At 32.8% G+C, this 25,358-nt stretch overlaps 1 protein-coding gene across 2 annotated transcripts in view; it reads right to left on the bottom strand.

The window, feature by feature from the left end:
• Positions 1–24,446: 24,446 nt before the first annotated feature.
• The window catches only part of LOC136033273 (epithelial splicing regulatory protein 1-like), a 219,262-nt gene continuing 218,350 nt past the window's right edge, over positions 24,447–25,358 (bottom strand). For both annotated transcript variants that reach the window (XM_065714031.1, XM_065714032.1), the window contains one exon: positions 24,447–24,766. In XM_065714031.1, the coding sequence (XP_065570103.1) occupies positions 24,626–24,766 (141 nt within the window). In that variant the 3' untranslated portion in view covers positions 24,447–24,625. The remainder of the gene's footprint in view (positions 24,767–25,358) is intronic.

Below are 25,358 nucleotides of genomic sequence, written 5' to 3'. Positions count from 1 at the left end.
TAAGTTTCCTTCTATGGACAGAATGATCTCTACTTTGGATGTCTAAAAATCATATGCCCAGATTAAGGTGAAATATCATTAGTATCCAGAAATAAAAAAGACGCCCAAATTATCTCTACGCTTGATACGTATCTATTTTTTATTTATCCCTATATTAAATTAATATAATCGACATAAATTAAAATAGTTAATATAATAAATAATATAACGACATAAATTAATGATAATCAATTAAATTATCTCTACTTTGGATCAAATACGTATCTCTACGTTGGATGTTTAAAAATCATATGCCCAGATTAAGGTGAAAAATCATTAGTATCCAGAAATAAAAAAGATGCCAAAATTATCTCTACGTTTGATAAGTATCTATTTTTTATTTATCCCTACATTAAATTAATGATAATCGAAATAAATTAATATAATTTATATAATATATAATATAACGACATAAATTAGTGATAATCGATTAAATTATCTCTACGTTGGATCAAATACGTATCTCTACGTTGGATGTTAAAAATCATATGCCCAGATTAAGGTGAAAAATCATTAGTATTCAGAAATGAAAAAGATGCCCAAATTATCTCTACGTTGGATACGTATCCCCGTAACCCAGAAAAAAAAACAAAAAACAAACAAATAAACACGCATCCGTTATCTTTCTTCTGACAAAAGATACAAAATTCCACATTTTTGGAAATAAGAGCTTAAAACCTCTACAGTAGGATTCTCTACAACACTGAATCTGACGCTGAGATTGTTATTAAGAATCTATGATTTTCAGGGGGTGTTTCCCTCTGTTTTCAAAAATAAGGCAAATTTTCTCACGCTTGTAGCCTTTGATGGGTAAGACCAATCTCAATGAAATTTATATATTTGAAATCAGCATAATACTCCAATTCTTTTGATATGTCTATTGTATCAAAATTCCAGTTTTTAAAGTTTCGGTTACTATTTAGCCGCGTTGCTACTTACTTACAGTTCGTTACCACGAACTGTTTGATAAGTTATGGCGCTTAATTGCAATAAGCATACGAACTGTTTGATAAGTTATGGTGCTTAATTGCAATAAGCGCTGTTGAATGTTGTTAGTCATGCATCCAGAGAAGCCATTCCATTCCAGTGAGTCCGTTCTGATCAGAGTGAAAGACTAGGTCAAAGTGATGAAACACTTGAGAGTCTAATTAGAGTAAATCCAAGAAAGATAGTCTCTGTGGGAGGCAGAGCTGGCATAATTTTTCAGAGTTATATAAAAATGATTAGTTTCACTTCTAGAACAAGTCCAAGAGTTCAAGTACCTGGGTAGCTGGATTGATTGTGATGGAGAGATCTCGACCGAGATTAAACGTAGAATTGGACAAGCTACAGGTGCCTTCAATAGATTGAAGCCTATTTGGAGAAGTAATAAATATTCAATGCGACTGAAGGTTCGACTCTTCGACAGCAATGTACTTTCAATTCTCCTTTACACAAATAAATTACTAAAAATTACTAAAAATTAATAAATTACAAATAATTAATAAATTACAAATGAATTCACTTTACACAAAGTGAATGTTGGAAAATAAACACCCAGCTTAAAAAGGATCCTTGAAAATATGAGCCTCAGAAGAATGTTGAATACGAGCTGGCAACAACAGAAAAACAGGTCAACCTCCAGTCATTGAGTTACTGAAAAGAAGGCGGTGGACATACCTGGGACACGTTCTTCGTATGGAAGAGAGCCGCCTTCCTCGAACAACCTATGAATGGAAGCCAGACGGTAGAAGAAAGAAAAGCCGCCCCAAAAATACATTGAGACGAACATATGACCGAGATCTGAGGACGGCCGGCGCCTCACTAATACTTGAATGGGAAGACGTCATCGCTGCAGCACCAATGCGAGACGAATGGAGAGGCTTTGTCGACGCCCTATGCGCCGCCGATGGCTCTGGAGGAACTAAGGTCTAAGGTAAGGTCACTTCTTCATGACAGTCTACCATCCTAGGACAGAACTAAGGGTGACAGGCAAAAATGTGAACGGCGTCATTAGTCAGATCCAACACTGGCGTTGCTTATAAAAAAGACGACATGACTTCGCATGGAACAGATAGTCATAGAAACTTTCTAGGCGAGTCATTTGGTTGGAATTGAAAGCTCTAGTACCCTTTTTGAGGGTCAAAAGTGATCAGAACCAGCCCCTTTCCCATGCCCTTTTTTACTAACCGGCCTTCCGTGACTCCCCAAGACATCCAATCAAATTTTGAGGCCAAATTTTGATTCCAAGAATATTGCAAAGGTCCAAAAAATTTTTTCTGGGAGGACATGCTTCGCGTAGCCGCTAGGACAACGGCCGTAGATTATTCGAACTGCCAAATGGTTATAGATTGTTTTTATAGATAAAAAAGCACACATGTTTAATCTTTGGTCTCTGAATGACTTTAAAATTCAGGATTCATTTACTGGGCCAAGGAAATTAAACAATTTGTTTCGGGCAGTTTTAAAGGCCCAGAAATTGGCGAAAAAGTTTTGGCCCCTTATTAGATTGAAACTTCCAGACTTGAGGCCTATGGCCAAGCGGAACCTAATACACAAACTGAAATTGAGTAGGGGGCACGGACCCCAAAAAAGAGCCAAAATGCTTCTTCTCCATAATATTTAGGGACGGTTTATTAATAAAACATTTAATTAAGAAAACACAGCCTACTCCGAAAAGCAAAGGTTGTCTGCAGTGGAAATCGAGGGAACAAATTATTAAGAAAAAAAGAACTTTGTCACTGACACCACTAATAGCACCACAACAAACGTATTAAAATGTATTTTTTTTCGTATGTAGATGAAAAATGTTTGTAAACGCAATAATACGTTTGAAATCTATTTCAAACGTACGTAGATATAAAATGTAAAGAGTTATAATTGTGTTGACTAATACAGTAAATAACAGTAAAATAGCCAATAAATATGTATTTCAAACAGTTCGTGATAACGAACTGTAGTAAGGAGCGGCACGGCTCAATAGTAACCAAAACTCTAAAAATGAGATTTTAATACCAATAGCTACATCAAAAGAGTCGCATTTTAATGCTGATTTTAAATATATAAGTTTCATGAAGATTGGTCTTACCCATCAAAAGTTACGAGCCTGAGAAAATTTGCATTATTTTAGAAAACAGGGGAAAACAAACCCTAAACGTCATAGAATCTTAACGAGAATCACACCATCAGATTCAGCGTATCAAAGAACCCTGTTGTAGAAGTTTCAAGCTCCTTCCGACAAAATTGTGGAATTTTGTATTTTTTGCCAGAAGGCATATCACGGATGCGTGTTTATTTGTTTTTTGTTTCCAGGGGTGATCGTATCGACCCAGTGGTCCTAGAATCTTGCAAGAGGATTCATTATAACGGAAATGAAAAGTTCTAGTGCCCTTTTTAAGTGACCAAAAAAATTGGAGGGCACCTATGCCCCCTCCCACGCTAATTATTTTCCCAATGTCACCGTATCGAAATTCTGAGATATCCATTTTATTCAGCGTAGTCGAAAAACCTTATAACTATGTCTTTCGGGACGACTTACTCCCCCACAGTCCCCGTGAGCGGGGCTACAAGTTACAAACTTTGACCAGTACTTACATATAGTAATGGTGATTGGGAAGTGTACAGACGTTTTCAGGGGGATTTTTTGGTTGGGGTAAGGGGTTCAGAAGAGGGGGATATGTTGGGGGAACTTTCCATGGAGAAATTTGTCATGGGGGAAGAAAATTTCAATGAAGGGAGCGAAGGATTTTCTAGCATTATTAAAAAAAAAAACAATGAAAAAATAAAGTTTTTCAACTGAAAGTAAGGAGCACCATTAAAACAAAACGAACAGAAATTATTACGCATATGAGGGGCTCACCTCCTCCTAATACCGAGCTCTTTGCGCTAAAGTATTTTTAGTAATTTTAACTATTTATTTTACGGCTTTTGTGATTCAGGGGTCATTCTTAAGAAATTGGGATAACATTTAAGCTTTAGTGTAAAGAGCGAGGTACTGACGAGGGGGTGAATCCCCCCCATATACGTAATAAAAACATGATAATACAGAAATTTGTTACATAAGCTAATTTGTAAGTTACGTATATCTTTTACTAATAAAAACATTTGCAAAAAATAAAAGTTCTGGTTGCCTTTTTAAGTAACCAACAAATTGGAGGGCAACTAGGCCTCCTCTCCTGCTCTTTTTTTCTCAAAATCATTCGATCAAAACTATGAAAAAGATACAGAAATTTGTTACATAAGCTAATTTGTAAGTTACGTATATCTTTTACTAATAAAAACATTTGCAAAAAATAGAAGTTCTGGTTGCCTTTTTAAGTAACCAACAAATTGGAGGGCAACTAGGCCTCCTCTCCCGCTCTTTTTTCTCAAAATCATTCGATCAAAACTATGAGAAAGATATTTAGCCAAAAAAAATAAATATGCAAATTTCGTTTTAATTATTCATCTGCGGAGAGCCAAAATCAAAACATGCATTGATTCAAGAACGTTCAGAAATTAAATAATTTTTTTTTTTAACTGAAATTAAGGAGCGACATTAAAACTTAAAACGAACAGAAATTACTTCGTATATGCCTCCTGGCTGCCACCTCATAAACGCACCGCTCTTTACGCTAAAGTTTTTTACTGTTTTAAAAAGTAGAGTTAAGAGAAAGAGTCAAACTTTAGCGTAAAGAGCGGGGCGTTGATGAGGAGGCAGCGCCTTTCATATACGAAGTAATTTCTGTTCGTTTTAAGTTTTAATTTCACTCCTTACTTTCATAAAAAAAACTAGTTTTTTTTTATTTAATATAAACTTATATCCTTAGGACTTCGGGCTAGGGTGACCCCAACACAGAATGACAAAGGGGACGAAGAATATCAGCTCTCCTGAGAAACGGGACCCGATAAATGAACCCCTTGAGAATTCAAACCGGAAATCCTTACGCCAAGGCCTATTTAAAAAGAAGTTTAGGAGCATGGGCCAGCTAAAAAGGGCAGATTTGCTCCAATCAACTTGAAATTCATGTAAATAGGCCTTTGTGCCATGGAGCAATGGGAACAAAATAAACTTAAATAAATTTTGTTCCCAAGACAAATCAGAACGACCAAACACATAATTCAAACATCTTATGAAAAAGTATCTTTAGATCTTTAGTATCAGTCTAAGCCATATCTATTTTAGTTAAAGCCAAAAATGGTCTAAGGCTACAGGATGCAGTGATATGAAATCAAGGTACATGAAATAGGAATGTACTCGCTTATTTTAAGAAATCACAGAACAACAAGTCGAACCGTGCAATGAAAATTTTTCTTTCTGCTATAAATTTCAAGTACGACGAGTATCCACAACCGTTCAAAGGGGTGGGCAACCGGCTCAGCTACCCCGGGCACAGCGCCTGGACGGGCGCCATGGCTGGAAGGTTGCCCACTTCAAAAAAATTTCATACTTTGATTCGGCTTTGAGTCGAGAGGGGACTATCGTAGTTAATTTCTCCTCGGGCACCACCAACCCTAGGAACGGCTTTGCAACTATCTAGAGGGATAAAAAAAAACATACATTACCCAGAACCAAATCCAGGAGCGGTCATATTGAAGAGGCTAAAAGAGTAAAGAGTAAAAATACAGAAACTGGAGCATGTAAATAAAGGACGACTCGGCCCAATAGTAACTGAAGTTCTAAAAAGGGAAATTTTGATAACATTATGATATCCATATTTAATAGGCCTACGTTAAATTCATCAAGTGTAATACCCATCAAAAGCTACGAGCCTGAGAAAATTTGCCTGATTTTCCAAAAACGGGGGAAACGTCCTCAATAGATAAAGGGATCTTAGCCAAAATCAAACCATCACATTCAGAGAACCCGAAGGTAGAAATTTCATACTCCTATTTACTCAAACTTGGAATTTTTTATTTTTTACACGAAAAAAAATCACGGATCCGTATTTATTTGTTTGTTTTTTCAAAGGGGTGATCGTATCTAACCAATGGTCCTAGAAGATCAGGAGATGGCTTATTCAAACGGAAATTACAAGTTATAGTGTCTTTTGAAGTAACCAAAAAGACTGGAGGGCAACTAGCCCTTCTCCCGCACCTTTTTTATCACCAAAGATGTACAATCAAAACTTTTAGATGACCATTTCGTTCATCATGCCAGAAAGGATATTCCACAAGCAGAATTATCGATGAGGAGGAAAGTTTCCAGGGGGATTTTTACAGGGGAAAATTTAAACGGGGAATTTGCCAGAATTCATCAGGAATTCTTTTTAATCGCCTTACTTTATCTTTGAAGACTAAATCTTACAATCGAGATATTCCGAGGGAAATTTTTCGCGGGGAGGAAATTGTCTTGGGGGCTTATCCGTGGAGGGGAGGATTTTTCATGGAGGGGGAGGCATTTTCCTGGGATTATTTAGAAAACAATCAGAAGCCAATAGAAAACTGTTCAACTGAAAGTAAGGGGCAACATTAAAACTTAAAAGGAATAGAAATTATTCCATATATGAAGGGGGTTTGCCCCCTCCCCCCACAGTCTTTCACTCTTTAGACTATATCGTGGTTCATTTTTCCAATTCTCTAAGAACGACTCCTGAAACACACAGACTGTTTAATTTGAATAACAGGCTTTTTTCAAAGTTCCAAAAATCTTTACTGTAAAGAGCAAGGGGTTGACAGTGGGCAGACCCCCTTATATACAGAATAATTTCCATTAGTTTAAAGTTTTAATGTTCCTCCCTAATGTCAGTTGTAAAACTCTTCTTTTTTAATCTCATTCATAAAGAAACAAAAGCTTAACATTGGAATTACCATGGTTGAAAACCCCACACCACACAGGAGACTTGCAGTCTTACATCTTGAACAAAAAGGGAAATCACTTTCACATACGGGTAGCACTAATGTGTTGTCTTTTCTTTCTTTTTTTTCTACAAAAACTAGAAAGCTACCAAAAAATTATAGAGAAAAGCTTGATAAACCATTAAAAGCTACTATTCATTTCTACGTCCTATTTTTCAAAAAAAAATCGCCTCTATAACACCATCTGTAAGTGCGAGATGGACCAAAACTCGCGCTTTTTTATGTCATTTCTCGAGTGGAAAAGCTGGAAACAACAAAAAGGGTATTCATGGTTGAAAAACATTTGAACCATTTTCTGATTGAAAACCTTTAACTAGAGGTCTCCTATCCTTCTTTAAGTATACTCTTCCTCCCAGGCTTGTTGGCAAGTATCATAAATTGTCTGCTGACTAGCTGAAAGTCACCTGACTACTACAATATTGTACAGGAATAATTTTTAACTCGTCTTGAACCTCTTAGTCATATCTAAGTTCTTTTGTAAATTCGCCTTGATAGAACCATTGTAAAATGCCAGTTAACACTTTTATAACAATTTCTGATTCTGAAAAGCAGGGAAGAATAAAAAGAATACCAATATACTCTTTATGGTCAGAAAACCATATGTTGCAATTCCTCTCCTAGCCCCCCTAGTAACTGAAAACTGAAAAAAAACATTCTGAGGAAGACTGTGTAATGCAATTTTTTTTCTTTTTTTTCTAATAAAACTGGAATCTATGATTATCTTAACAGTAAAAGTAATTGAAGAAATTAAAAAAAAAAATTTAATTAAAATTAAAAATTAATTTAATTAAAAATTTAAAAAAATAAAATTAAAAATGAAATATTAAAAAAATTGAAATGCTCATATGTTTTTTTTCTTTTTTAATTTCTTAAGCACTTTTTTATTGATGGAATATGAAAACACTATCAAAGCTGTCTAAGAGCTGACCTGAAAGCAAATGGTTAAAAAACGAATAATTTTCCAAAATAGGACAATAAAATCAAAGCAACAAAATTGTGCAGCACATCAAACTATAAACAGTCCAGATGATTAGATAATAAAACTTAAATAATACAAAATCTTAAATAATAATTGAAAATTCTGAATATAATTTTACACTACAAAAATCCTGAATATAATACACTAAAAGTTCTATATATATATATATATATATATATATATATATATATATATATATATATATATATATATATATATATATATATATATATATATATATATATATATATATATATATATATATATATATATATATATATATATATATATATATATATATATATATATATATATATATATATATATATATATATATATATATATATATATATATATATATATATATATATATATATATATATATATATATATATATATATATATATATATATATATATATATATATATATATATATATATATATATATATATATATATATATATATATATATATATATATATATATACAGCCAACAATAGTTAGCAAAGAAGTTAGAGAGAGGGAACACATATTTGGAAGGAATAAAGGCTCTAACCTATCATCAGGGAGAGCAAAGGGGCCAATCTATAGGGGGCAGAAAAAAGCTGCATGTCACATTTTACCAGTTTTGTATATATTTAAATGTAGGTCAACTTAAATTTAAAAAGCATAAAGAATCATAAAGTTATCCCAGAGTGTGAAAAGTATCACTGATCCCAAAAAATTTCAAAAGCACCACTTGACAACCTTTGCTATAGACAAATAGGTTTAATGATGATGGGGGGGAGGTAATTAAAGTCAGTCTTTTGCCTCCAGGGCCAAAATTGTTGGCCTTAAAGAGCTGATGTTTACCAATCCAATGAAAGTATAATAAGAAATTTGTAACTTAGATTACTAGTTTGGTTTTCATTTAAATTACTAATGCATGGACTAATGACTAAGAAAGGAATGCCAAAAAATAACTGACCAGAGATCCAGTTGCATTCTATTGCACTGAAGATTAAAAAAAAAACACATGCTGCTAAATGGCACCTCAATAGATTCTGTACTCAAAGACAAGTAAACACCCTTCCTTGCACTTCCAGGAACCCCACAGCTCAACATAATGATTGTCAACAGAATGAATTAAAGAATGGTCATAGGAATTAATTTTTGAAGCACTTTGAGGATTGAAAAATAAATTGGCACAAATGTATATATGGTGGGGATTACTTTGAAGGGGAGAAAATAGATATTTGTGAATAAATAAATAACATCTAAGAAAAAAAATTACTATATTGTTTGAGCATACCTTGCATTACAAAGTAAGAATCCTATTGTCTTAAGTGTTTTCTTTTAGTCTTTTATGTATGCTAGGGTCATGTGCACCCTACACCAAAGAAGGTAGGGTGAACAGTTAGAAAAGTGACTATGATATTTTAAAATAGTGTAAAATAAAGATGTTAACAGTACTACTTTTATTTTCTTCAGTTTTTTCCTTCAAAAGAATAGTAATTGTAGACAGTTACCAAGCATTGCTAAATGATGATTATAATAGCCTGCTTCTCTTCCACCCATATCTTGAAAGTAAAATTCTGCAATAGACTCATGCTTGAATTATGTAGACAAGTTTAAAAATAGCATAGGAATCTAATGGTAGCCAACTACTTTCATTTGTTTAGTATGTTCTCTTCAGAAGTGACCAATCACTAAATTTACCATTTCAAATATTAAAAATAAAGTTTTTCTTGGACTGTGGGCTAACCAGCCAGTCCTAACTAGACTAATCCCAACAATCAACTAATCTCAATAATCAAAAACTATTTGCATCATATCAAAGATTTGGAATCTATTGAAAACATTTATGAAAAACAAATTAGGCCTAAAGATTACAAATAGTAGTTCTCTGGAGGGAGACATGTTAGAATAAAAGACATTTTTAAATTGACAATTTTATGCTAATTCTTGGCACTTTTGATTCCCCAGTGCCTCTACTCCTCCCTAATAATCTTACAGAGAATAGCTCTAGGCAACATAAAAATAAAAATAACAAACAATTAAGCTTTTACTTTAAGATATCTAATTTATAAACATTGATCAAATTATCATGTATGCTTCAATTATTATTCACTATTTTAACTCATTTAACATAGTATTCCATCATCTGATATTTATCATAATCACTCAGTCTAAACTGACCATTTCTAAGTCCACCCAGAGCAACTGGTTTTACAACAAATCAATTGATGGAAAGAGTGGTAAATATCTAGATCATGGTTATTAAAAATAAAACATGATGTGAAAGCAATTCTTACTTTATAATATACAGAATAATTCTAGTCAACACAATTTGACAACAACCTTGCTATACTTCACACCCAACTCACCTCCCCCTCCACCTAATGCACAAATTTATAGCCTGAATTATAGATTTCCAAAGTATTCCACCAATAAATCTCTCTTGTTTGAACCTGTCTACCCATAGATTGAATAAACTGTGACACAACAAGAACAACTGCACATGAAGTAAGAATTGTCTTCTTAATGTGTTTCCTTCTCAATATAGCCCCTAACACAGAACTTCACCAAAAGAACAACAAACAAATATATTATGGGACTATAGCCTATATGTTTCCATAAAAGGTGCTTTAATCAGAATATCTTGGCTGGATATACTGATTAAAAAGTATATTTTATAGACATAGACAGCAGGCTCCTATTTGTGGAGGAAATTATTTGTAAAGGTTAGATAGTTGTGATTGGCTGAATATTAGGACTAGAGTAGGTGAGACTATAATCTTGGAAAACATCTGGTAGGGTGAAAAACAAGTATCCAATTGAACAAATTATGTAAAACAAAAACCCTCACATCTTGTTACTAAATAGGAACTGGGAAGAATTGTAATTATCAATGAATAGCTAAAAACTAAGCTATACATCAATATGGTCATTATTAAAATTATTTAAGATCAAACACTTTAGAAATAATTTGTTTATTGTCTTACCTACAAGGATCTCTTTTTGGAAATACTGGTTATCCTATTTTAATGTATATGTTCTTTCAGTGTTTCAGTTTTATTCACATATAAATAGAAAGCTTATTTTCTTCTGATGCTAAAAATATAACTTTTTCTTTTCAGTTGCTTGTCAAAACAGAGGACACATTAGTGAAAATTTCACTAAGAAGGCAGGGCTCCCAACATCTCTATTTCCCAGAATGCCAAAGAAAAGTGGTATTTCCCAAAAAGAGGTCTTTTATCCTATATAACAACTGAGCTTAGAAAAAAGTTACCTTTACACCCTAGACTAGCCTATTTAAATACAATTATTCAATTTCACAATCTGTCAAAGGTTAAGTGTGTCTATGATTAGGATATGTTGTTCTAACTTCAAGATCCTGTATCAAAGATCAGCCTAGGCAGCATTTTCTAGTATAAGCCCAAGCTTTAAATGCTTGGCCAGGATTAGACTTCATTGATGTTTATCAGTATCAAATGATGTCATATTTAAAATTATAATTTTTAGACTATAGGCTATATGGCTGAAATATTCAAGCTAATCAAATACTTGTTAAGAAGATTTTGTCATATCCAGTGATGATAGGCTAAAACTCACTTTCTAGGTGGTATGATAAAAGATTCTACAATGACCTAGCTGTTAGAGTGAATAAACTGGTGTATTATCTTAGGATATGTTGAAAATGAGCAAAAACCAAGGGATCTAATGGAACAATTTTCATCTTACATTTGTCTTGTAGGCTATTTAGCCTAAGGTTATAGGCAAGTAGCTGAGGATGAATGTCAGAAATGCAAGTGTGAAAAAAAAAATATTAAAAAATTAAATATTTGGAAAAATTCTAGTTAATTGACTTCTTGCTATCTCAGAAAGGGTTTAGGTTAGTAAAATGAAACTTTCAGGGATGAATCTACAGACCAAAGTATGTCCTGGGAAGGTATTTTGAAGCAACTACCTCCACTCCTTCTACCTCTACAGGGCCCTGACCTTTGATGACCTTTAAAAATATGTGTGTTATAAAAGTGAAACCTTGCAAAATAGATCTTCTGCTTAATTGAAGTACAACAAAATTGTTTTCAGCTTCATAACTTTGCTCAATTCCATTTTATAAGGTTTTAAAGATATACAAATACATTTCCTAAATTTTGAAAGAAAAGATTGAAATGGCTCAAAATTCTACTCAAATAACAGGAATTGCGTTTTTCAGAACTAAAGGCAGAGAAAAACCACCAGTAACTGAAAATTAAGGTAAAATGTTGTTTTGTCAAAATTTAAATGGGTATGACCTGTCATGTAGGCAAATTTCAGGGCCCTCTAGACGGAAAGGGAGTGGAGGTGGGTACTTTAAAATACCTTCCCGGGACATACTTTAGCCTATAGACCTATCCATGAAAGTTTCATTTTCCTAACCTAAACTCTTTCCGAGATAGCAAGAAGTCAATTAACTAGCATGTCAATTAACTAGCAGAAGTCAATCAACTTAGCATGTATCCTTCCAGAGAACCACTATTATTAACTGTTACCTGGGCTACAACCTTAGAGATAAATTTGAATATTTTGCGCTTTGCAGACTATCAGCCCCGTTTCTTTTACTTGTCCGATTACTTATCTGACTAATCGAAGCGTTTTATGAGACGCACTTGACGTCAGAGGCTACTCGGACGGTAAACTAGCTTTTCAGCAGTTATTTAAGATTTAAGAATTAACGACGCTTCTTGACTACTAAGATCCCTGCGTCGGCCCTGCAGTACATTGCTGCAGCGTGATTCGATCTCTGGGTCCCGTATTACCAAGCTAAGGTCAAATCCACTGCGCCACCACAGGACAGCTTTTCAGCAGTGTTACCAGATTGGCTTGTTTCAAGCCCCGGTGGCTTATTTCTCTGGGCTAGGGCGGGCGTTTTTTTTCGCGGGCTTGGGGCGAGAAATTGGGCTTATTGTTTTTTAAATTTGGCTTGTTTGGGGCTTTTTCTAATCAAAAGAATAATTTTTTTTAAGATTTTTTTTTCAAGTTCAAGTTCATTCTTTCACAAAACTTTCGAGGAAAGAAAGCGAACGGATTTAAGGAAAAGTTTAACTAGACCCTATGATTCACTAAAAAAAAAAAAAAAAGAAGAAGAAAATAAGTAAAGTGAGTCACAAAGAACTATTTATTACGGCAGATTACTAGTTACAACTATTGAATAGAGACGTTTCAATTATTCGTGGTAACGAACTGTAATAATGAGTGACCCGGCTCAATAGTAAACGAAACTCTAAAAAAAAACGGAATTTTTGATGCTAAAAGATACATCAAAAGAATCGAATTTTCGTGCTGATTTTAAATATATAAGCGACATTGAAACTTAAAACGAACAGAAATTACTCCGTATATGAAATGAGTTGTCCCCTCCGCAATCCCTCGGTCTTTACGCTAAACTTTTGACGCTTTGCCACAATTCTACTATTTAAAACAATTAAAAACTTTAGCGTAAAGAGCGAGGGATTGCGGAGGGTACAACTCATTTCATATACGGAGTAATTTCTGTTCGTTTTAAGCTTCAATGTCGCTCCTTACTTTCAGTTTAAAAAACTAGTTTTTTTATTTAATCATCTACAAAAGGTAAGACGCCAAATACGACATGGTGTTTGAAACAGATGGGACACAGGGAATGTTCGAAGAGAAGTTACAGACCGGGACACAGGGAATATAAATGACGACCGGGACACTCAAAGAGAAATTACAGACTGGGACACCGGGACACCAATGACGACCGGGACACAGGGAATATAAATGACGACCGGGACACAGGGAATATAAATGACGACCGGGACACTGGGACACAACTACAACGGGGACGCCGGGGGGCACAGGGGGATATATAAATGACGACGGGGACACAGGGAATATTCGATTAGCAATCACCATCAACAAAGCTCAAGAGCAATCATTAGACTAATGAGGTATAGATCTGAATACGGATTGTTTTCCCCATGGATAATTATATGTTGCATGTTCAAGAGTCGGTGAACCTGACAATCTATTTATATGCACAGACAATGGGACAGCGAAGAATGTTGTATATTTGCAAGTTTTACTTAGTTAAAAACATATATATATATATATATATATATATATATATATATATATATATATATATATATATATATATATATATATATATATATATATATATATATATATCTATATTCACAGGTGGGACACAGGGACACAACTACAATGGCGCGTAACTAATATGGCACATAACGACTTACGCGCACGGGGGGGCTTGTGGGGCGCGAAGCCCCCCAATATATATATATATATATATATATATATATATATATATATATATATATATATATATATATATATATATATATATATATATATATATATATATATATATATATATATATATATATATATATATATATATATATATATATATATATATACCTTCTCTTTGCCTAATGTAGTCGTTTTTAAGTTAACTTTATGTTTTGTTGTTATAATGCTCTTTAGATAAACTAATTTCTGATGTTTAACTTCTCCAGCAATAAATTTTTTAGTTTTAACAATGACTTTACCTTAACTTTCTTTTCATAACGTATTTTCATTTGCTCAATATGTCGCTCCATTTTTTAATGAGTTGATGCTGTGACGTCTCTAACTCTAGTCTCACATTTGTCTTGGATTGCAACTGTCTCTTCTTCTTGAGCCTGAGGATAAATAAAAATAAATCTTAACTTCAGGAAACTGCTTAAAACGATCATAGTTTTGGAAAATAACAATTTAGTTCTTTCAGCTGCAAATATATTTGACTTGTAATCGTAATTTCTATTTTAATTATAGCTGCCCCGAAGATTGCCCAATTGATATATCCTAAAATATAAATTCAGATTGACATAATGGCTTGAAACTAAGTTGTGCTATATACGGAATTTGCATAATAGCTATATTATTATAGTAGATGTATCCGATTATAGTATTGTATTATGTAGATGTATGTATTATAGTAGATGTATGATTATGATTATAATAGATGATTATATAGACTATATTATGATTATTTAGACATGATTATAGTAGATGTATGTTGATGTATCATAGTCTACTATGTCACAAAGATTACAGAAGTGATTGCATAGTAGGCACAGAAATATAGGAAGTGATTCTGAATTTTAGTCCCACGCTGATTACAGATATTTTGGGACTTAATGGCTGTGAACTAAGAATAGTTACTTAACTATGATAATAGTTACTTAACTAAGTAACTCTAGTAACTACTAAGTAACTATAAATAGTTACTTAACTAAGATTAAGAAATCTTAGAATCATCCCACCCAAATGGGAAAAGCTGATTCACCAACTTGACAAAAATAATGAGATTGCTATGGAAGCAAGTTGGTATCTTAGGAAAAAATGACCAGACAGGATCAGATACCAGTCAGAGGTATGCATATTAGGCTTATACATAGTAAGGAAAGGTGATGTCCGACAGCTTGTAAAATATGCAGCAAGGAAATAGAAGCAAAATATTACTCCCCACACCACTAATATACATATATATTTTTTTTTACGTGGAGCCATTGAGCCTTTGTAACATAAGCCTCAGCTTGCTCTGATGAGTAGATTTTTTTTTTACCCTGACCTGTGGTTTGCCTACCAAATTTTCTATTTGTCAGCTAGAAGTGTAATGTGTGGTTGGGGCCAAATAATTTGAAACATCTTGTCTTTTCCCCCTAGATTTTTCCAGGGTTCTACCCATTAATAGTAGTTTGATTGGTATTTCCATAATAACAATAAAGAAAATAATACATTCTCTACAATGAATTGATAATAAGAGCTCTGTAGTCAGTAATGAAAGTCTCAGGGACTGATAAGAATTGATCTAGTCTGTTAATACTTTTAGAACCTGAATCCCCTCTCCAGGGGTGTAATTTTCTATGGGACAGGAGGATAACTCCTTCCTCTAGACCCAATTCCCCCAGACCTCGTTTCCCTTCCTACGCAGCTGAAATTTAGTTTGCGCAGAATACCTTGTCAAAATTAAGATAAGTCTGCATAATTCAAGTATCTAGAGAAACAGGTCATTTTTCTTTAGAACATGTGTGCCTTTATTGTAGTTTGGATAATTTTTCAGTCTTCACTTTCATTGCCAATCATATTTGGAAAATTGCCTCCAACTTTGCTTCCTCCCCTAGGATTTTGACAAAATTACGCCAGTACCCCCGTCCCCTCTTCAAAAAGGTTAAAACATATTCAGTGATTGTATAAACTTCAAAAATGAATAAAATTCGATGCTCATATATGTCTATCAGTAGAGCCTAAATCTCTCATTGGCTATTTAATTATGTATGGTTTTTAATTTTTCAAGTTTTCGTTTTTCTTTATGTAAATATGTTTGAAATATTATTAAACAGAATTAATAAACAGAATTCGCTTTTTAAATAAGCACGTAGTCTAATATGACCAACTCTTGTCCATGGTATTAAAGCCCCTCACTCTCTCGGGGCAGTGTCCTAACTCCTCCTCCATAGTTTTACAAGCATTTGCCTATTGGATTTCAATGGTATCTTCATAGTTCGAATAGATGGCAATGCAGGTAAAACCTCGAAATATATGTATAAAAAAGCCACAACTTCGACTAATTTCAACCAAAACAGCCGAAGAACGGCTCGACTAAACTAAATCCAGTTTGAAAAAGTATAAATTAAAATAAAATTTTACAACAGCTTTTACCCCTCTTTTTTTGTTATTGTTTTTTCAGTAAACACGACTGTTTTTCATGAAAGTATGATTCTTTCCATAGCAAGCCCTTTTTTTCATTTAAAGAAGGCAATACAGACCACTTTCAAACTAAGAATATTTTTGTTATATAACGTATGTCTACTGAAAGGCAAAGACTATTTTATCTCGCAAATTAGTAGCCATGTACATTAATTGAATAGAACCGTTGTTATTCATCAACGTTTTTGATCAAAATAATTTCTTCTGTAGATTTAAGAGCTTGTGACCTTTGTTCCATGCTTAGCTCTTCAATTTTCTGAATTAGCTTCTATTCTTGGGATAGTGCGCTTCTGATTGGATTTCTTTTTATGGTTTTTCTTGGTTTCTCGGTTTTTCAACTACAACTATATATTGAGAATTATCAAATTCTTGGTAGACCCAAGACTATTCCTATGGTTGCAGTACACCCAAAAACTAATTACAGCACCCCCTTCCCGATTCAAATATAAGCAAAAAAGCTTAATGAAAGTAAAAAAAAAGGTCAAAGTGGACACCCACCAGTCACGGCATTCGGAGAAGCTTCTCTGGGTTACACCCCCCCCCCCCCTTCTTTGAATGACTCAGTATGTACCGATGTTAGCCAGGTAAGAATGGATTTTTGGCTGTTGCTGGGTGTTTTTCAGCCAGCTTTTCATTAAAACCCTTATAGTGTGAGAAATGCTCCTAGTGACAGGAAATCTGTAAAAATGCCTAACATAGCGGCATTATTGCCACGAATCTCTAGCGATAGAGTCGGGAAATAAAATTGCTAGTAGTATTTTTTCTCTAGGTTTATTAAAGGTTTAAGATAAAATTAATATGTAGAAACAAATTTATTGTATGATTATGGTACAGAACGTATTAACTATATCAATAACGAGATTTGTCGTAGAATGACATATTGAAGCTCTTCCAGAACGATTTTGGGTGTCTAAAATCCCTTCCATAGAATAATTCCCTGTATTATCTCATGAAAGGACACATTTGCTTCTCTTAGGTCGTATTCAACACAATATTCATTCTTACATCTTGAGTTAAACACATTTATCTTTGAGGTTTGATCACTATCTTTTCAAGTATATTTTGAAATATCTCTGTAGATAAATCCCTTTTTTCTATGTTTCTTATTTTGATGTTCCTGTTCCTTTTCTGACACACCAAACCTCTTTTTGTGTGACCTTTCTTGTGTACTCTATGAATTTCTCTCCATTTCAGCCAAGATTATTCTCCTCATTTCTTCCAGATTCTCTTCGTGAATTGTGGAATCAATAATATCTAAATTTGCTGTATTATGCTCATAATAATTGCTGAAATCATGATAATATCCTTTACATATAGAACAGTCACAATAAAAAGATATTTCTAACTAAATAGGTTCATCCATGTTAACACACAGCAGACTTTTTTCAAACTGAACTAAAAATCTGTCTGGGGTGCATAAGAAATCCCCCTGAACAGCCTGGTAAAAAGAGAGGGGACTTTTTACACACTATTTGCCGTCGGAACAATGGCATGAGAAGTAGTCTCGACAATCTTGTGAGAAAGGTCCCACACAATTTCGTGAGGACTAGCTAATGCTCCTATGCATGGTCGTTGTATACCTCGTATCTCTTGTCGTCGGAAGTAACCCTATATCCCTTTTGGTCGTATGCCCCTATACCTTGTCGCTGGAACTGCCTAAAAGGAATTATAGGTTCTGCATATAGATTTGTCGTACGATTCACTAAGCCAAGATCTACTATCTCTTTTCGTGGCAAAAGCCAATGTAATATGAAAAGATACAAGTTTCAATGTATTTGGTGTTTATACTCATTAGATCACTAGCCACCTGAATCTCAGTTAGTGAAATTGGGTTTCTAGTTTGAATTGCCTATAACACAGTTCTTAGATACCACATCTCTCAAATAATTTGCAGTGGTACCATTCGTATTGCATTTATACCCTCAAGGACAGTAACGATAATGGAGTCGAGGGGGCAAAAGACGTTTATTGTGCTCCTTGGATTTTGGAAATAGCCCTATTTGGAAGAATCTTCTCTTAAAATGCCTTTCTTTTCATATTATCATTGCAAAAAACACAAATTTGTCCTCCCCAAAATGTTCGTGAATTGATGCCAAGGTTAAGCTATATAAACACCTAAGGTATAATATATAAACACCCAAGGTATATAATCACGAAGATTTACTGCTGATATTTGTTCGAAATATCCAGTTAAATTTTGTATCTATTCACTGACAATAAAAAGGTTTCATCCCTATTTTGAAATGTTTTACTTTCGTCAAAGAGCTTCACTAAGCCAAAATTGAGTTGAAACGGAGTAAAATAACCTTCCAAGCGTAAAATTACCATAGATTTCCATCAATAAATAAAGTAAACTAGAAACAAAAAGAAAATTACAGTAAATAACCAAGAAAAACTCGAAGCGAGCAAGCATTTACATGAGTAGTGCTAATGACCCCCATTACTTCTTAAGTCCAGAACATAATTTGCATTTTACTGAAAACAAAAAATAATTTACATGTTTCATTTTTTTAATTTAATAAAAAATTATTTTCCTGAAACAATTATGTTCTCGACTTGAGAGGACATGGGAGTTGTCAGCCCTACTCATATTGATCTTGCTCGTTTTGAGCTTGAATCAGTTACTATTTCTTTTGCCGTAAAGTGTCAGTTTTATTCTGGACTTGAGAAGGTATGGGAATTGTTAGCCCTATCCGCGTTAATTTTTGCTCGTTTTGAGTTTAACTCGGTTAATTATTCCGTGTCAAGGAATAAATTCTATTTCTATTTATAAAGTTTGCCACTCTTTCATTTAAGTTTGTCAGTACATTTAAGTTTGCCAGTACAAATAGTACTTTTTAATTTAAGTTTATGCTTCTTCAAGTTGACCTGAGAAATGAAACCTAATATCATTTCGAATATCCTAATTTCTGTTCGATTGACAACACGTACAATATTTTATTCCCAGAAGGATAATGAAGAACTGTTTTAAAAAGTTGAGTTGGGAGAAAGAGTCAAACTTTAGCGTAAAGATCGGGGCGTTGAGGAGGGAACAACCCCTTTCAAATAGGGAGTAATTTCTGTTCGTTTTAAGTTTTAATTTCGCTCCTTGCTTTCAGTTAGAAACGCTTGTTTTTTTGTTTAATCTATCCCAGAGTCGACATTAGCAATGAAATTTTGTTTATTCGAGAATAAAATAGCTTGACTTGAGTGAGCTTGATTGTTTGCTTGTAAACTTACTGTGTTGCTTTAAGATTGATCCAGTCTTTATAACCGTCTTCTTAAATTAGTTTCATTTTCGTTTAATTTACCAGTAATCATGTTTGTATTTTTATTTCCTGCTTCAACAATTGTAGCACCCAACTTTTCAGCATAGTCACGAAATCCAGCTTGCTCTAAAGAACGTTCTTGAGCTATATTTCTTTGTATTTCTCTACTTTTCACTACACTCGCTAATAATTTGTTCAACTTTATAGGATCCATTTATAGAATGAAAGTTTTTATTGAATAACTTTCGAGAATTCTTTTTTGTAAAAACCACCAATAATGAGTTCACCAGTTTTCTCCCACAGTTCATAGTTTATAGTGGTTGTATGTTTCACTGCAGCTAATTGAAACACTCGAGTTGTGTAATTTGGTAGGTAAGCTTTATGAAAAAAAACCTTACTTTTATTAATTCTAACCAAACCACGAACATTGAATTTGTTTATGGATGGTTTTTGAACTTCGACTTTAGGAAATAAATTAGTTAACACCTTTTTTAATTTCCTTTTTTATGACTTCTAATGGTGTGATTTTGATGGATCGATAATAAGAATTGTTACAATTGTCAGAAAGGGGGTAACACATTTATCCAAAGTTTACGAGTAAAATATTCCCGCAATCTCTCTTTGATTGTTTGATTTAAAAGTTCAATAATTTGAGCCTTCAGTTCACTTTCAGATGAGGGCCAATGAATTTTATGACTCTTAAAAGGTACTTGGACGTTTTCCATAACAAACTCTTTACCATTATCTTTATCTTTATATTCTTTACCTTTAACAAATTTTATTTTTATTTAAATCTGTTAAAGCATTATTAGTTTCCCCACCCGTTTTATCCTTTGAAGCAATACACCAAGCATATTTCCTAAACCAATCGATGACTGTAAAAACATACTCAAAATAATTATTTTCACTTTTATACTGCTGCATATCAACCAAATCTGCTTGCCACTGGTCAACGACACTACGAATATAAAGGTGTCTTCTTTTAAATGCATGATAAGCTGGATGGTGAAAAGAATATATAATTGATTTTAAAGCACTTCGTTGATTGTACTTTTTGATACTGTCAAACCATATTCTTTTGATTTTCTATGTCAATCATAAATACCTGAAAATTTTGAATAATAGAGTTCTAAATTTTTTATTTTAAGCTACCCTTGCCGGTGCAAATACCACTTTCTTTTATCCAGTGTTTCTGCTCATTGCTCCCTTTTTTAAAAACGATTGTTATTGCAACCACAAAATGTAGAAATATCTTTAATCATTGGCTTTTCATTTCTTTTTTAAACTGCCCGAGTTAAAAACTTGGTTATAGTAGCCATTTTACATCGCATACAATAAATATTCATTTATTACAGATTTGAATTATTAGGCAAATTCAAATTATTAAACATACTAATAAACACTAACAAATTTGTACTGAACTTTAAGATATTACTGAACTTAATTTTTTTTTAATCAAAACAAATTTCAACTGCTGGAAATTAAAATGAAGTAAAGAATTAAGTAAACAGTCATTTTAATAACAAAATAATCAATCAAAAGGATGTTGATAAAAATTGATAATTCAATCGAGATGTAACTGGCAGAGAGAGTGTTAAAAAAGAACGAATAAAAAAAGAGATCCCAGAGAATATGTTTAAAGGAAAGGAATAAGGTAATAATCTAAGCATTCAATGGATTAGAAAAAATTTCCTAATCTCAATGAGTTAATATCTCAATGAGTGCAAATGGTGCTGATTTTGGACCACTTTTTGACTGTATTGTTAGAGATTTAATAAATAGAATGAAAGATAGAGATGGTTACACAGTTCAATTGACGACACGTACAATATTTTATTCTCAGAAGGATAATGAAGACCTTGAATCTATCCATTATAATAGCTATTCTAGAATTTTTAATAGAAATAGTGATATCGAACAAAGCAATCTAAATAGCAATCATAAGAATATACATACATTAGTCATAGAGAATACTCCAAGATCAGGCTTACAATTTGAAAGAGTCAATTGAATAGATTATAGAATGACAAGATTACCAAATTATATTGGAGATACTAATAAAGAAGTAACTGCAACTTTTAAAAGATAAAAAAGCTTCCAATAATATTTAATGATACTAAATGCTTTGTTTGATCAACACTCGCTTATCTTCACCCAGCATATGATAAAAATGATGATAGACTATCAAAATATAAACTCTATGAAAATAAATTAAACTTTAAAGGGATTACTAATTTTTCTATGGATATTTGAGATATTTATAAATTTAAAAACAAATGTAATATTAAAATTTGTTTATTTTAAATGAGTAAAATTGCAGGGGTTAGAGCTCATATTCCTAAAACTAAGATCAATGAGAAAACTGCTACCTATGTGATTTTCTTGCTCCATTTTGATAATCATTGTGTTTTAATTAAATATTTAACTACATTACTTTCATCTCAAATAACTCAAAAATAGGCATAAAATCCATCTGTGTACATTCTGTGGAAGACACTTTCATGAACAAGAAAAATTTGAAAAGCATAATAAAAAAAAAAATTGTGAAGATCTTGGCCAAACTTATGCCAAGGTCTTATGCCAAAATCAGGATCTAAAATTGAATTTAAAATATAGCTAAACAAATTAATGTACCCTATTGCATGATAGCAGATTTTGAATAGTATAATGAATAATTTAATCAAAAGAAAGGTAGAAATTACAACTAAAGTAGCAGAGCAAAAGCTATTTGCTTTTGAATTCCAAGTATGTTGTTCTTTTGATAGAAAACAAAATAAATATTACGAATACTTTGGTGTAGATGCTAGCGGGCATTTTGTAGCTACAATAACAAAAGTGTGTAAAGAAATAGCCAATGAGTCTGAAAACAGATTTACAGATCATGGTTTAACACAAGAACAAGTAAAAAAAAATGGAATAATACAACTAATAAATATGTTATATTTTTGAATAGGGTTTAGTATATAATATTTTTCATTAAAATCATGATCGTATGACGTAATATACGGGGATTTACTCATGCTGAATGTAATAAGAACTTTAGAATTTCTAAGCATATCCCTATTGAAATGCATAATTTTTCAAAATATGAATTTCATTTATTTCCCAGAGAATTAGTACTGATAAGGGTATTTTTGATTTAACAAAGAGTTTTATATCGTTTTATGAGACAAACGCTGTTAATGAAACCCAATACGAAATGTGTTTCATAGATTCAATCCGTTTTATGACTTCATCGTTAGATAGGCTTTCTGAAAATTTAGCCAAATATGAATGTAAAGTAGATTAAAATTCCTTCAGAAATAATTTTAACCATGCTTCTCATGTATGTCAAAATACTGGAGGATTCAAAGATATAAGGAAAGATATTTATCCCTACGAATATGTTGATGGCCATAAAAAAAATAAACAATACAAAATGAACTTTAATAGACCAGCTTTATTCTAGATTAACGGAGAAAAATACTTTTTAAATATCGAACTTTTTGAAACAAATAAAATAGTTTCATTTAAAAATATGGTAATTGAAAGGGTATACAATTTCAAGTATTTGGGAATGATTTCTCAAGACATGATTGCGTGGAAAGATCATGTAAGGGCACTTTTCATTATAATTTCCTGGGGAAGGTACTCTAAATAGATTATAGGCTTTTATTCTTCATCAAGCACTAAATACTTTATAATATGTTTTTTTCCCAATATTTACAGTATGAATGTTTTCTTTGGTCTAATCTATCTAATTATGACATTTTTATTAAAATGTTTAAAATATTTAATGTTTTACATTAAATACTAAAATATTTAAGCCACAAGTCACGAGTTGACTTTATTCACTCATTAGCACTACTTTGACTAAGACAACTTAACATGTTTCATATTGTTAAAGAGTACAATTTATGCTTAGGAAACAAATCCAAACATAATTTATCAATTTCTGTAATGCTCCACACCAGGAACAGTGCAATATTATTACAAGACATTGGTGTAGGAGTGTGGAATACTTAGCCCAATTACGCAAAAGAGTTGATTTCACCTGTTTCGTTCAAAAAATATTAAAATACATCTCCTTCAGTAGATTAAACAGTTATTAATTTGTTTTTGCTATTTAGTTTTTGTTTATTTTTTTATTCTTCTCTATTTAATTTTTCTGTTTCATGCTCTTTGAATAAGGTATGTGTCTTATTTGATATGATAATTGTGTTAAGTGATTTATTTCTCGAAGTCCCGTATTCACGATTTATAGCCTCTGGCATGCTGGTAGCACGAGAATGTGTGTATTTATTGCCCTTTTTTGTTTAGAAATCAGGTTAAATCAAAAGAGTATACCTTCTCATATCTCACTTTAGATTGAAAAAATAACAACAAGCAACTTTCATAGTTAAAAAAGTTGCTATATCCCTCTGTTTAGTTCCTCAGAAAGATTTCCGCTTAATTTGACCAAAAAGTTAGAACGACAACGATTTCAATTGTGATTATCCATAATATTGACCAACAAAACTTCATAATATGAAGACAAATTCTCCCTAATGCATAATGGTCGGCTGCATAATATGGTCACCGCGGTGGCTTCTGACAAATCCATCCATATGCCGTGACATAGAAAAGGTGAATTTATTATTATTCACAGACATAAAGTAACTACATTCTTGTAATTCAAAAAAGCATTGAACTACACGAAAACGGTTGTATACTTAGCCATCAAGCAGCAGCGTGTCCCATTACGACGAAAAAAAAAAATAAAGACACAAAAGAACAACGCTTACAAACATATTAATATTAATAAGAAGAGTCGTCGCTTGAAGTGCTGCTTGTGATTCTCGTCATACCTTTTATTGCTTTTCTCAATGTGGTTTTCTGCTGTAACTCCAGTGTCACGCGTAGAAGTTGTTCCCGTATTTTTTCTTTTTCTAATTCACACTGGAAAAGAAAGATAATGCAAGAAGAGTTAGAGAACTGAAGTAGAATTAAAGACGGAAGTTTTGAGTTTTTTTTGCATTTTCCTGACTATTGCACAACTTTTCTTTTTAAATATTAATTTTCGCAATATTTTACAAGGTGAAAAGTTAAATTACTTAGTTGACAACAAAATCCAGCAAAGGTAAATAAACTTTTCATAGTGTTCCTGGAAGGGGGTCAAGTATCTTTTTGGGAGACAAAATTTAGGCTAGACTACTTTTAAGAACTTCAACCAGCCTTGAATACCAAGAAACAGACATTACGTCCCCCTTTTAAGACCAAAATGCGCAAAAAGTAAATGACCTTGTAATAACTAAGAATCTGCGTCCAAATTTTAGCAAAATAGGGACATTGCCCGTCAATCCCTCAAAAAATATCCCAAACTTGTCTCCTTCTTGAAAAATTTTATGTGGGAATCCTTCTAATGGACTTTTGATGAACTGATAAATACTACCTCTGAAGTAAATAACAACAAAATACGCGTACAAGAAGAAACTTACTTACTCTCATTCAAATCATAACTCAAGCCCGGCAGTTCTTTATGGCACGAGAA

Source organism: Artemia franciscana, chromosome 11 (assembly GCF_032884065.1).
Source record: "Artemia franciscana chromosome 11, ASM3288406v1, whole genome shotgun sequence".
NCBI lineage: Eukaryota > Metazoa > Arthropoda > Branchiopoda > Anostraca > Artemiidae > Artemia > Artemia franciscana.
This window is presented reverse-complemented; position numbering and strand designations above follow the sequence as displayed.